The sequence below is a fragment of the Oncorhynchus keta genome, chromosome 3 (assembly GCF_023373465.1).
Source record: "Oncorhynchus keta strain PuntledgeMale-10-30-2019 chromosome 3, Oket_V2, whole genome shotgun sequence".
Classification (NCBI taxonomy): Eukaryota; Metazoa; Chordata; class Actinopteri; order Salmoniformes; family Salmonidae; genus Oncorhynchus; species Oncorhynchus keta.
Window position 1 is genome coordinate 16410378 of NC_068423.1, and position 15122 is coordinate 16425499.

General features: G+C 43.9%; 1 protein-coding gene across 1 annotated transcript; it reads left to right on the top strand.

Annotated features, from left to right (window-relative positions):
- Nucleotides 1-450: 450 nt before the first annotated feature.
- On the top strand, nucleotides 451-8765 carry LOC118367769 (retinol-binding protein 3-like). The gene is given in 6 exon segments (XM_035751411.2): nucleotides 451-2017; nucleotides 2019-3128; nucleotides 5918-6232; nucleotides 6412-6602; nucleotides 7016-7158; nucleotides 7278-8765. Coding segments are annotated over 6 exon segments (3636 nt in total). The 5' UTR covers nucleotides 451-469; the 3' UTR covers nucleotides 7607-8765.
- Nucleotides 8766-15122: the final 6357 nt, after the last annotated feature.

Sequence of the window (15122 nt, forward strand, 5' to 3'; positions counted from 1 at the left end):
TCACTTCTTTAATCTGACCTAATCTCTTGTCATATCTCATCCCTTTTTTTTCAAGAAAATGAGTATGACATGATAGTGCATATCATAGAAATTCCCCCAAAATAATATGGAATGCAAAGGTTTTGTATTTGATGCCTAAAACGAAATACTGTACATCCACACAGAAACATTCACAGTAATAAAACAACAGAAAAAAGGGAAACTCCAATAATCCTGTGGCATCCCCAAATATGTACATTATAATACCTTTGATGGAACATCTCCAGTTAAACATTTTCATCTGTTACTGTCTGGCGGATGCACCTCAGATAATACGATTAAAGGTTTATTGGGAACAAAAGCCTCTTATGTCATTGTTGCTGTCCGAAACCTGGTGGTTAAAACATTCTCTCTTAACAAAGGACCGCCCCTCTGAATGAATGGACAAAAAAAGCAGGATAACAGATCAAATATAACATTCTCTGCAGTAATGGCAGGAGGTCGGTTCTCACCAGCACTGCTGGTGCTTCTTTGCCATGTTCTCTTTGGCAGCTCTTCCTTCCAGCCGGCTCTGGTGCTGGACATGGCAAAAATTCTACTCGACAACTACTGCTTCCCTGAGAATCTGGTCGGCATGCAGGAGGCCATTCAGCAAGCCATCAACAGTGGAGAAATCCTCAAAATATCTGACCGCAAGACCTTGGCATCTGTGCTGACAGTTGGCGTGCAGGGTGCACTCAATGACCCTCGACTAACTGTGTCCTTCGAGCCAAACTTTGTCCCAGTGATGCCGCCCGCCCTCCCTTCTCTCCCAACCGAGCAGCTCATCCGTCTGGTCAGGAACTCTGTGAAGCTGGAGGTCCTGGAGAATAACGTGGGTTACCTGAGGATCGACCAGATCATAGGGGAGGAGACGGCCGCCAAGCTTGGCCCGCTGCTCCGGGACAACGTCTGGAACAAGGTTGCCAACACCTCCTCGTTAATCTTTGACCTGCGCTACAGCACAGCTGGGGAGCTGTCCGGAGTCCCGTTCATCATCTCCTACTTCTCCGACCCAGAACCTCTCATTCACATTGACACTGTGTTCGATCGACCCTCCAACACGACTAAGGAGCTGTGGACTATGTCATCTATCATGGGAGAGCGGTACGGAAAGCGAAAAGACCTCATCGTATTAACCAGTAAGCGTACTATGGGTGCGGCTGAGGCAGTCGCCTACACTCTGAAGCATTTGAAGAGGGCGAACATTGTTGGAGAGAGGTCAGCCGGGGGGTCAGTGAAAGTGGAGAAGATAAGAATAGGAGATTCTGGTTTCTACATCACAATTCCAGTGGCCAGGTCAGTGAACCCAATAACAGGCCAAAGCTGGGAAGTGAGTGGAGTATCTCCCTCTGTAAATATCAATGCCAAGGAGGCTGTTGCTAACGCCCAAAATCTACTGGCGGTCAGGAGTGCCATTCCAAGGGCCATCCAGAGCGTCTCTGACATCATCAGGCAGTACTACTCATTCACAGACAGAGTACCGGCTTTCCTTCAACATCTGGAATCCACTGATTTCTTCTCTGTCATTTCAGAGGAGGATTTGGCGAATAAACTCAACAATGAACTGCAGTCTGTGTCAGAGGACCCTCGTCTGATGATCAAACTGACCCAAGATCACCCGGTTATCATTGAGGAAGACTTTGAACCTGAGAACATACCAGGTGATCCAGCATTTCTCAGGAACTTGGTGGATACAGTCTTCAAAGTACGCATCCTAACTGGAAACACTGGTTATCTCCGCTTCGACAAGTTTGGAGACGTGTCAGTGATGGCCAAATTAGGAGAGCAGATTGCCCAAAAAATCTGGGAGGCCCTCAAAGACACAGAGAACCTCATCATCGACCTGCGATACAACACAGGCGGGTCTTCAGCTTCCATGGGCATCCTGCTCTCCTTCCTCCAAGACCCATCACAACAGTTCCACTTCTTCACCCTATACGACAGGATCCAGAACACCACCACTGAGTTTAACACGCTTTCCGGCCTCCCAGGCCCACCCCTACGGGTCTAAACGGGGAGTGTACATCCTGACTAGTCACTATACCGCCAGTGCAGGGGAGGAATTTGCTTATCTGATGCAGTCGCTGCACCGTGGCACCCTCATCGGGGAAATCACATCTGGGACCCTGATGCACTCCAAGTCATTCCAGGTGGAAGACACAGACATTGTCATCACCGTCCCCTTCATAAACTTCATAGACAACAACGGGGAGTGCTGGCTAGGTGGAGGCGTGGTCCCCGATGCCATAGTGCTTGCTGAGGAGGCCGTGGACCACGCCCATGAGATAATAGAGTTTCACAAGGAGGTTCTGTCACTGGTGGAGGGGACAGGGGAGCTCTTGGAAGTACACTATGCCATCCCTGAGGTCGCCAACAAGGTCAGTAGAGTGCTGCTCACCAAATGGGCCGAAGGCTCATATCGATCAGTGGTCGACTATGAGTCTCTGGCATCCCAGCTAACAGCTGACCTCCAGGAGACGTCAGGCGACCACCGGCTGCACATATTCTACTGCGACATCGAACCCGAGTCTCTGCATGACATGCCAAAAATCCCAACAGCTCAGGAGGTGGGTTACATCATTGACACGCTGTTCAAGATCGAGGTGATGCCCGGGAACGTGGGCTATCTGAGGTTCGATATGATGGCAGACATAGAAGTGATGAGAGCCATCGGCCCTCAGTTGATCAAACTGGTGTGGAGCAAGCTGGTGAACACGGACACAATGATCATTGACATGAGATACAACACAGGTGGTTACTCCACAGCCATACCGCTCCTCTGTACCTACTTCTTCGATGCTGAGCCCCTGAGGCACCTTTACACCGTCTTTGACCGCTCTACAACCACCATGACCGAGGTCATGACCCTGCCTCAGATCCAGGGTCAGAGGTACGGCTCCACCAAGGATATCTACATCCTCACTAGTCAAATGACAGGGTCAGCTGCTGAAGTGTTCACGCGGGCCATGAAGGACCTGAACAGAGTGAAGGTGATTGGGGAGCCGACCATCGGAGGGTCCCTGTCCAGCGGCACCTACCAGATCGGGAATAGTATCCTGTATGCTTCCATACCTAACCAGGTGGTCCTGAGTGCTGTTACTGGGAAGGTGTGGAGTGTATCTGGGGTCGAGCCACACGTTGCTGCCCAGGCAAATGATGCTCTGAGTGTTGCACAGAGAATCATTGCAGCCAGGCTTTTAAAGCAAGATAAAGGGAAATAGTGGTCATGTTTTAATTTATCTTTCCTTTAAATGTTTACTTTGTTTGTCCTGTATTTGGAATTATGTTATTTTTCCTGTGTAATTTCTAACAGAAATGTTATTTATTATCATCATTTTTCTGTAACCTGACATAATGTATCTGTGGTATAATATATCCACCCCAAGGAAAGCTATTTGAAATCTTAAAATAGTAGATTGCACATTATTATTTAGGCACCTTATGAAAGCGTTCTTTTTGCACCTGAAAATATACAGATCAATAACTGTCGCAGCACTGGGATGAAATGAGTTGCCTTCGATGAATTTGACCAACCCCTCTGTGCGTCATTTTGTTTGAGAAATTGGATTAGATTTAGAAGTAAATCCTCTTGTTTATATGTTATGAATATCTAAATGTATTTTTAATCTCTTTGATGTAACTCTTTGGGCTATATTTCTGTTGGCCTAAATATGGGTGAGGATTTTGATATAGGGTTGATATTTCATTTCATTGTACTATCACGGACTTCATTTGATTATCGCAAATACTTTATACTTCTATATTAATCTGCTTTTAAATGCATTTGTTATTCATTTGTTATTCATACATTCATTTGTTAAGTCATGCAATGTAGAGGAGTCTTTAGCCAGTCAGTAGAGGGAGCATTTCCTATACAATCCTGTAGTGAACTACTGTACTCAGTTCTCCTACTGTGTATTAAGCATCAACGATAACCACATAAACTCATTATGAACAGTGTAATATCGGTTAACCTAGTTTCACGTAATTGGTCAAATGCTTGATTAAGTTCTGGGCTCATACATGTTAGGAGAAAAGACTATAGAACAAGGATCGGAACCGGAACGAAGAGCATCCCTTTTTTATCATGACAGATCTGCGGTACCATTTATGTTTACATAGTCTGTCCACATGAAATGATGACTAGCGTCATGACCAAACGGAGGCCATACACTGTAGCTTAGATGAGAAAACACAAATGTTCTATTTTACGCTGGTATAGTAGGTTGACTAGAACTGTAGAGCAAATGTTGTTGGTTCCTGGTAAGTTTCATTTGATTTTTAATCAACACTAAACTGTTAAATAAACTTGTGAGTTATTGATTACCTGAGAGGAACTGTTCAGAGCTCAATGTCATATTTACAGACCATAATATTGGGTCAGCCAATGGGAAATTAAGAAAGGGGGGGTGGACGACTTGACTATTTTATGTTCTAAGTTTTAAGTATAAATTCTAAGTACAATTTTATGTCCTAAGTATAAATTCTATGTTCCAAGTATAATGCTGAGTGTGAGATTAGACTCCTAAATATGGTATAAGGACAGGTAATATTACACTTAAGATCAACTTACTGACCAACAGAAGGCCTAATTATAAGGTACAAAAAAAATATATATATATATATATCTAGTTATATCTAGTTAACATTGATGTTCAATCAGTGAGATGTTTTCTTCAAATGAAAAATGCATAAATGTATACAGTAATGTGAATATTTCCACCAAGTATAATCACAGCAGTTATTTGTGTCAAGTCAAACCTTACCTCACATGCACAGCAACAAACATATTTTTAACATCTACATCTTGGGCAACATGTTGCACCTACATTGTTAGCTTGTTATTGTCTTACCCAAGTACTCAGGATAATACGATTAAAGGTTTATTGTGAGGGAAAGCCTTGTGTGTGTTAACAGAAACTTTCAGGAGAAAGAGTCTCATTTGACCAAGGACCTCTTTGCAGACGTACCTTCCACCGCAGAGCAGCTACTACTGTGGTTTACTGCAATCTAGAAACCCGACAAGATGGCAAAGTCTCTCCTCTTGTTGGCATTGGTGGTGGTCTTCGGCAATGTTGCCATCCACAGCGCTTTTGCACCCGACCTGATTGTAGACATGGCTAAAATTCTCCTGGACAACTACTGCTCTCCGGAGAAGCTGACTGGCATGCAGGAGGCCATTGACGCTGCGAGCAGCAATACAGAGATCCTCAGCATCCCTGACCCCGACACTCTCGCCTCTGTCCTGACCGGTGGGGTCCAGAGTACCATCAACGACCCCCGACTGGTCATCTCCAATGAGCCCAACTATGTCCCTGCGGTGGCCCCTGCCCTGCCACCCCTGCCACCGGACCAGCTTATCGGCGTGCTCCAGAGCTCCATTAAGCTGGAGGTCTTAGAGGGCAACATCGGCTACCTGAGAATCGACCACATCATCGGGGAGGAGTTGGCCGACAAGATCGGCACCCTCCTCCTAGAGCTGGTCTGGAAAAAGATTCTGCCCACGTCCGCTCTGATCTTTGACCTCCGCTACACAGGCAGCGGGGATCTGTCTGGCATCCCATACATTGTGTCTTATTTCACTGACGCCGAGCCTCTGATTCACATTGACAGCGTGTACGACCGTCCCTCCGACACCACCACCGAGATGTGGTCCATGCCCACACTGCTGGGCGAGAGGTACGGAACCAAGAAATCCCTCGTCATCCTGACCAGTGCAAACACCAAGGGAATTGCAGAGGATGTCGCCTACTGTCTGAAGAACCTCAAGAGGGCCACAATCGTTGGGGAGAAAACTGCTGGCGGGTCCGTGAAAATTGACAAGATCAAGATTGGGGACACAGACTTCTATGTCACAGTGCCCTCGGCTAAGTCCATCAACCCAATCACAGGGAAGTCTTGGGAGGTCACCGGCGTGACGCCCGATGTTGAGGTCGATGCTGAAGATGCCCTGGCTGTTGCCATTAAGATCATTAACCTCCGTGCCGAGATCCCTGCCATTCTCGAGGCAACTGGCACTCTGGTGGCCGACAACTACGCCTTTGAGAATGTCGGAGCGGACGTTGCAGAGAAGCTGGCAGCAGCGAGCGGTGACTACAACTTGATCTCTTCAAAGGTGGATCTGGAGACTAAACTCTCCGCTGACCTCATGACACTGTCTGGAGACAAGTGCCTGAAGACCACACACAACACCCCACCCCTGACACCAATGGTAAGACACATTTGATGTTGTATTGTATTTCTAGCCTATGTAATACATTTATCTATAGAGAATACTTTTATGTGAATCCAGAGAGCAACTTTTTAATGAATATTTGCCTGAAAAAAATATATATTGAATTTCAGTATTAATTAGGGGGACAATTTAGAGACATTTTATGTTGATTTCAGAACCCATCTCCAGAGATGTTCATTGAGCTGATCAAGGTCTCCTTCCACACGGATCTTTTTGAGAACAACATTGGCTACCTGCGCTTTGACATGTTTGGTAACTTCGAGGAGGTTCAGGCCATTGCCCAGATCATCGTGGAGCATGTGTGGAACAAAGTTGTTAACACTGACGCTCTGATTGTTGATCTCAGGTACAGATGTAGGATCATAATTTGATCACACCGTTGCAGAAGAATGTAAAACTAGTTGTGTGTTTGATTTTCCCTTATGAAAAATGTATCAACCCTTACAAAAATGTTCATGAATTATAATTCCCATAATAATTCACATTTACTGTTGCTGCATAATTATTTTCCTGTTGTGGCAAACTGGCTAAAATTAAGATCCTACATCTGTAGAACTTATCTTTATAGTGAAAATCAAAGCTCAAATTACGAGCATAGCAACTGGAGGAACATATTTATGTTCACCAAGATGAAAAAGAGTTACAGAGTGGCTTACCATTTCGTTGGGTTAAATGGGGACAGTTGCACCATAGGGAAAGTTTTTATTTACAACATGTTCATCTTTTATATTGAATGAGTTTGTATAATTGATTTTGCAGAAACAACGTTGGCGGGGCCACTACCGCCATTGCGGGCTTCTGCTCCTACTTCTTTGATGCAGACAAGCAGGTCTTGCTGGACAAACTGTACGACAGACCGTCTGGCACCACTAAGGAGCTGTGGACTCTACCTGAGCTCACAGGTTAAAAAAACTCAAAAGTTTCATAATGTGCACTGTATAATGAGTTTATCGATTTGGATTAAGCAGAACACAACTGTGCGCTGTCAGCAGATGAAAATGACTCTCATCTTCTCTCTCAGGTGCGAGGTATGGCTCTAAGAAGAGCCTGGTCATCTTGACCAGCAGAGCCACAGCCGGCGCCGCCGAGGAGTTTGTCTACATCATGAAGAAGCATGGTCGGGCCATGATCGTGGGCGAGACCACCAACGGTGCCTCACACCCCCCTGAGACCTTCCGCGTGGGCGACAGTGATGTGTTCCTGAGCATCCCCACCACCCATTCAGACACAGCCCAGGGCCCTGCCTGGGAGGGTGCCGGGGTCACCCCTCACATCCCCGTGCCCGCCGACGCAGCCCTGGACACCGCCAAGGGCATCCTCAACAAGCACTTCGCCGGTGGAAAGAAGTGAAGTCTCCAACTGTGGATGTTGGCAGCCAAAGGCGTTTAGGATCTTATGTTCTCAGAGGAGAGAAGTGTGTAGGGTACCGTTATATGTAATTGACCAAATTTAGGCAACCAGCCTCTGCACCTAAGCCTTCTTTCTGTAGCCTGTTCTCGTTTTGCAAGAAAATGTGAGAGGTTCTGAACCAGTTTGTGGTTTGTTTTTACTTATAGTTTTTACTTCTGAAAACTACTGTGATTGCAGAATGATTTAAGAAAGTGTGAGTGAATTGAAATGTTATACTGAAAAGTGACTCTTAAAGGAGTGGTTCAGAAACGATGTTTGTTTTTGAGTTACTGATCCACTAGCCTTTGTGGCAATGATTTGTCAAAGCAGCTTAGATCTTTGGCTGTCAAAAATAATGTGAATTGTAAATTGTGCGAGAGCAGGAAAGCTGAAACTAGTTTAAAAAGCAGCATTGGATCAAACGCTGAAATATTTGTAATGACATATTTGCTTTTCTTATGATATTTCTCCTATAATTTCAAGTAACATTGTTAGGACCTTTACAAACAAATTGTCCTGTCTGTTGGGGGAGCATTCTTAAATTTGATGCAGGGTCTTTTTGCTGTGTATGGGAAGTAGTGTTGTGTCCATACATAGTGACTTGCCATGTGAAGACATTTGGGTTGTATCAATTCCAATGGTGGGACACAATAAAGGCAATGGAAACACAATAATACATGTGTGTATTGTTTTATAACAGAGGTTAGGAGTTGATCAAGAAAACCAAGCAGCTTTTTATATCATATAACACCAAACACGTTATAATTACTACAATTCCTACCAGAATTTCTCCCGGTGGCAATTAAACACACCAACAAAATGGAATCAATCCCAGCCATTGTTACACAACTTTCCGTTACAGCCTCTTGTAATAATCCAAACCAACAAATGAGTGAGATTATGGCTGAGGTCAACTGTGTTTCAGCTCTAAGTAGCAAAAACATTTTACAAAAACTACTCATTCAGATGAGAATTTAAAACCTGAGAACAATTATCAGTCTGTCACTTCAAGTCATACTTACCCATTCTAGTTGCTTTCTGCAGTTTCAATTTGGTCTGCAATACACAAACACAGTTTATTAGTACTCTGTTAGAGGATATATTAAATCAGCCAATATAATTAAATGTACTCCCTTTGTCTCTTTTCAATCTACACCATTCTATTCAACCACTGGGATGCAAATCCATTCCACCCAGGAGATGGCAGTGCAGCTGTAACATCTCAGAGGCACACACAGATACTGATCAGTGAGATAGTGAGAACAGACCAGCTTTTGGCGAACACATTTTCAAAACACAAGGATTTAACAGGATACGTTATGCAGGGAATACCACGTACATAAACACGTGCAGAGCCGAGGGACAAGAGAGACAACACAACACTACATAAAGAGAGACCTAAGACAACAAAACAGCCAGGCAACAACACATGACAACACAGCATGGTAGCAACACAACATGACAACAACATGGTAGCAGCACGAAACATGGTACAAACATTATAGGGCACAGACAAAGGCACAAAGGGCAAGAAGGTAGAGACAACAATTCTTCATGCAAAGCAGCCACAACTGTCAGCACGAGTGTCCATGATTGAGTCTTTGAATGAAGAGATGAATGAAGCTAATGAATGAAGCTAATCACAGACCACATACAGTAGCTAAAGTTTAGCTAAAGTGTGTGTGTGTGTGTGTGGGTGTGTGGGTGTGTGTACAGTATGTGTGTGTGTTCTGTATTTCATGTACTGTATGCACTGCACTGTATTGTACTATATGTTTCCATTGTGTGAAAAAGTAGATAGAGTAATGGGAAAAATGATCAATGGAGAAATACATGTTAAGACAGACATCCGGTTTTCCTGTAGTCATCACATTCATTTGATAATTCTTACTTTACTTGTGTCTTGAGGCGTAACTTTGCTTTACAGCTGACTCATGCGGTACCTGCAGCAGCTTGCTGGCTATGGATTAAATACTGTGGACATCACTACAGCTTCTGCCTACTTGGCTCTTCAACATTCAGTCTCTGAGAGAGGATGAGAATGTGCCAATCAACATGTGTTCATTACAGTCCCAGTAATTGCATGTCATTATAAATGTGTAGGCTAATTACATGACAATTACATAGTCACATCATTCCACAGTGCTAATTAACTGGAAGGGCCATCCCAGTAAACAAGGGTTAAGGTAGGTTACAAGTCAGTGGTAACCTACAAGAGGTGAGATTTTATCTTGAATAAATCTATTAACTTTGTTTGTCTAGAGAAGTATACAGAAACAATAAATATAGCTGCAAGCAGCAATGAACGGGGTTCACAGGATGACAGAAAGGAAACAAGATCAGTTGGATAACTGTAACAGCTGTCGTGGGTTGAAGAAGGTGAGGACCAAGGTGCAGCGTGGTAAGTGTTCATCTTTTATTATGAATTGAACACTGAATGGAAAAACAAAAAAAGAGAATGAACGAAACCGAAACAGTTCTGTCTGGCACAGAATACAAAAACAGAAAACAACTACCCACCAACACAGGTGGGAACAGGCTACCTAAGTATGGTTCTCAATCAGAGACAACGATTGACAGCTGCCTCTGATTAGGAACCATACCAGGCCAAACACATAGAATGAAAAACATAGAATGCCCACCCCAACTCGCGCCCTGACCAAACCAAAATAGAGACATAAAAAAGGAACTAAGGTCAGGACGTGACAATAACAAAGCAAGCACACTATCATTTAGGAACTATCTTCCTTTACATGCAATCAGTGAAAGCATCACCATGTTTATCTCTTAAAGGGATATTTTGGGATTTCTTGATTAGACAATAGGCCTTACATGTCATCCGTGTGTAAGCCCAACAAGGTGGGAAAACATAACAGCCCAATACAGAAACAAACATATCTCTGGTAAGAAGAAGGGCAGGGGTGTATGCCTTATGATTGACGAGACGTGGTGTGATCATAACAACATACAGGAACTCAAGTCCTTTTGTTCACCTGACCTAGAATTCCTTACAATCAAATGCAGACCGCATTATCTACCAAGAGAATTCTCTTCGATTATAATTACAGTCGAGTATATCCCGCCCCAAGCAGACACCTCAACGGCCTCTATGTAAACTGGAAACAACATATCTTGAGGCTGCATTTATTGTAGCTGGGGATTTTAACAAGGCTAATCTGAAAACAAAGGCTCCCTAAATTTGATCAGCATATTGACTGCGCGATTCAGGCTGGCAAAACCCTGGATCATTGTTATTATAACTTCCGCAATGCATATAAAGCCCTCCCCTGCCCTCCTTTCGTAAAATCAGACCACGACTCCATTTTGTTGCTCCCAGCCTATAGACAGAAACTAAAACAGGAAGCGCCCGTGCTTAGATCTGTTCAACGCTGGTCCGACCAATCAGTGACCGGAAACATGACCGACTACAAACTGTGTGCCTATTCCCTTCACAAGGCAATCAAACAATCTAAGCGTCAGTATAGAGACAAAGTAGAGTCGCAATTCAACGGCTCAGACACGAGAGGTATGTGGCAGGGTCTACAGTCAATCACGGACTACAAAATGAAAACCAGCCCCGTCGCAGACCACGATGTCTTGCTTACAGATAATCTAAACAACTTCTTGGCTAGCTTTGAGGACAACACAGTGCCACTGACACAGCCCGCTACCAAAACCTGTGGGCTCTCCTTCACTGCAGCCAACGTGAGTAAAACATTTAAATGTGTTAACCCTCACAAGGTTGCCAGCCCAGACAGCATCCCCAGCCGCGTCCTCAGAGCATGCGCAGACCAGCTGGCTGGTGTGTTTACGGACATATTCAATCAATCCTTATCCGAGTCTGCTGTTCCCACATGCTTCAAGAGGGCCACCATTGTTCCTGTTCCGAAAAAAGCGAAAGTAACTGAGCTAAATGACTATCCCCGTAGCACTCACTTCCGTCATCATGAAGTGCTTTGAGAGACTAGTCAAGGACCATGTCACCTCCACCCTACCTGACACCTTAGACCCACTCCAATTTGCTTACCGCCCCAATAGGTCCACAGACGACGCAATCGCAATCACACTGCACACTGTCCTAACCTATCTGGACAAGAGGAATACCTATGTAAGAATGCTGTTCTGCGACTACAGCTCAGCATTTAACACCATAGTACCCTCCAAACTCGTCATTAAGCTTGAGACCCTGGGTCTCGACCCCGCCCTGTCCTGGACCTCCTGACAGGGTCTTGGACTTCCTGACGGGCCGCCCCCAGGTGGTGAGGGTAGGTAACAACATCTCCACCCCGCTGATCCTCAACACTGGGGCCCCACAAGGGTGCGTTCTCAGCCATCTCCTGTACTCCCTGTTCACCCATGACTGAGTGGCCATGCACGCCTCCAACTCAATCATCAAGATTGTAGACGACACTACAGTGGTAGGCTTGATTACCAACAACGACGAGACGGCCTACAGGGTGGAGGAGGTGAGGGCCCTCGGAGTGTGATGTCAGGAAAATAACCTCACACTCAATGTCAACAAAACAAAGGAGATGATTGTGGACTTCAGGAAACAGTAGAGGGAGCAGCCCCCTATCCACATCAACGGGACAGTAGAGGGGATGGTGGAAAGTTTTAAGTTCCTCGGCGTACACATCACGGACAAACTGAAATGGTCCACCCACACAGACAGCGTGGTGAAGAAGGCGCAGCAGCGCCTCTTCAACCTCAGGAGACTGAAGAAATTCGGCTTGTCACCAAAAACACTCACAAACATTTACAGATGCACAACCAAGAGCATCCTGTCGGGCTGTATCACCGCATGGTACGGCAACTGCTCCGCCCACAACCGTAAGGCTCTCCAGAGGGTAGTGAGGTCTGCACAACGCATCACCGGGGGCAAACGACCTGCCCTCCAGAACACCTACACCACCCGATGTCACAGGAAGGTCAAAAAGATCATCAAGGACAACACCCACCTGAGCCACTGCCTGTTTACCCCGCTATCATCCAGAAGGCGAGGTCAGTACAGGTGTATCAAAGCGGGGACCGAGAGATTGAAAAACAGCTTCTATCTCAAGGCCATCAGACTGTTAATAAACAGCCATCACTAACATTGAGTGGCTGCTGCCAACATACTGACTCATCTCTAGCCACTTTAATAATGGAAAAATGTATGCAATAAATGTATCACTAGCTACTTTAAACAATGCCACTTATATAATATTTACATACCCTACATTACTCATCTCATATGTATATACTGTACTCTATACCATCTACTGCATCTTGCCTCTGCCGTTCGGCCATCGCTCATTCATATATTTTTATGTACATATTCTTATTCATTCCTTTACACTTGTGTGTATAAGGTAGTAGTTGTGAAATTGTTAGGTTAGATTACTTGTTAGATATTACTGCATGGTCGGAACTATGAGCACAAGCATTTCGCTACACTCGCATTAACATCTGCTAACCATGTGTATGATACAAATACAATTTTATTTTATGTTATATAATTTTCTTATTTTCATGACAAGCTTATTAGTTCAATAGCTATTGATGAGAGAAAACCGTATATACAATATAAAACTAACTTTACCATGGTGCCGAACCGAACCGAACCATAGCCTATGCCTACCGGTTCTCTAAGAAGTTGGGTAAACAATACTTTCCGTTTTTTAAAACATTTTGAGCAGCTGAACAACAAACCGCACAGACAACCGGTAGAGTTTAAAGCTGTAATATGTAACTTGTTGGGCGACATGACCAAATTCACATGGAAATGTGAGTTGTAGATCTGTCATTGTCAATGAAAGCATGTCTAAGAAGTGGTAGATCTCTTCTATGTGCAGTATTTCTATGCTTCCCATTCTTACGTTTTGTTTTAGCATCTCCACACTATACTTGCTTGTTTTGACACATAAACTGAAATTAGGCAAACTATTCACATTTTTGCAAACAGGAAATTACGACGCGCTTTCTGCATAGTGCACCTTCAAATGTAATTTTATTAAACATTCAGTTATAGGATTGTTCAGCCATTAGTTTCAGGCTGTATATACAAATTCATTGTGTATTACAGCCTGATTAATCAGACTAGTCTTATGCTGGGATGGGCTGTGAAAAGGCTAGTAATATGCACAGTAATGGTGAGTGGGTAAAATCACTGGGGAAGCCAAGCCAGAGAGAAAAGACATATTACAACCTGAAGTGTGTATTGTTATAATTGCATTGTTTGCTCTATAACCTGTTAGTTTATATACATTGCAAACATGATATATAGGCCTAAGGCTGAGACAATAAGAAGACACAGTGGCAGAATAAATTCAACCACGTATTTGTTTTATCACAAAACTGGAGAGCAACCTCTGTCAGGTGATTTCTGTGATTTCTTTACGCTTGTGTGCGTTCATGCAAGTAGATGTTGACTCACCCTACTTGAAGAGAAACACCAATGCCCTCCTCCTCTCTTTCATGTTGATGAAACGTTCTGTGATGCCGTCATACAGTACATACTTACATTTTTGTTGTCCTAGGCTACCTGGCTAAAATGTTTGCTCGCCAGCTTAAATTCCTTTCATGTGCAACATTAGCAAGTGAACATTAGCCTTCTACATCTAGCTACATATTGAACGTCCATCATCTCAGGCCAGGGGCACAATGTATGAATTTATGGCAGGATCAGAATCGCTGTTATAATCATTGGCCAGTACAGAGAATTAAGTAAAACAACAAGTCAATCTTCATCCATGGCTAATTTAGGAAATGGCCAATTTTAGCTAGCTAGCCACCAGGGGACAACACAACAAGAAGCAACAATTCAAGTTGTTTCTGTCAATGACATATTGCTCTCGTTGTGATGTGATTGGAGTGAAGCCAAATCCAAACCAGTTTCCCATTACATTTTTTTTGGTGCTCCAGGACCATTCACAGTTGAGCCCACTCAGTTCAGCTCAATGTTGATTGGCTATTATTTTATCCTTATGACTCATACCATACTCAATAGAGCCCAACAGCAGATGTGTCATAATACCATAACACCTAGCAGTCAAACAAGGATTTTTAAAATGTAACTAGGTAAGTCAGTTAAGAACAAATTCTTATTTACAATGACGGCCTACCCCAGCCAAACCCAGATGACGCTGGGCAAATTGTGCGCCACCATATGGGACTCCCAATCACAAGCAGGTGTGATACAGTCTGGATTCGAACAAGAGACTGCAGTGACACCTCTTGCACTGAGATGCAGTGCCTTAGACCGCTGCGCCACTCTGGAGCCCATGGTGGTTCCTAATCATTTTTCCACCATTCATTTTTCCCATAGGGAATTTTCAAAACACCTAAAACTGTGTTTTGTGTATGAATATCCTGGCGTTACATTTCGATAATCATGTAAATCTCTCTCGGACAAGTTGACTTTAATCAACATATTTGGCTGTATTTTACTCTCAGATTCTAAAATGCTAATTAGCATCAAAGTAGACATCATATCTCT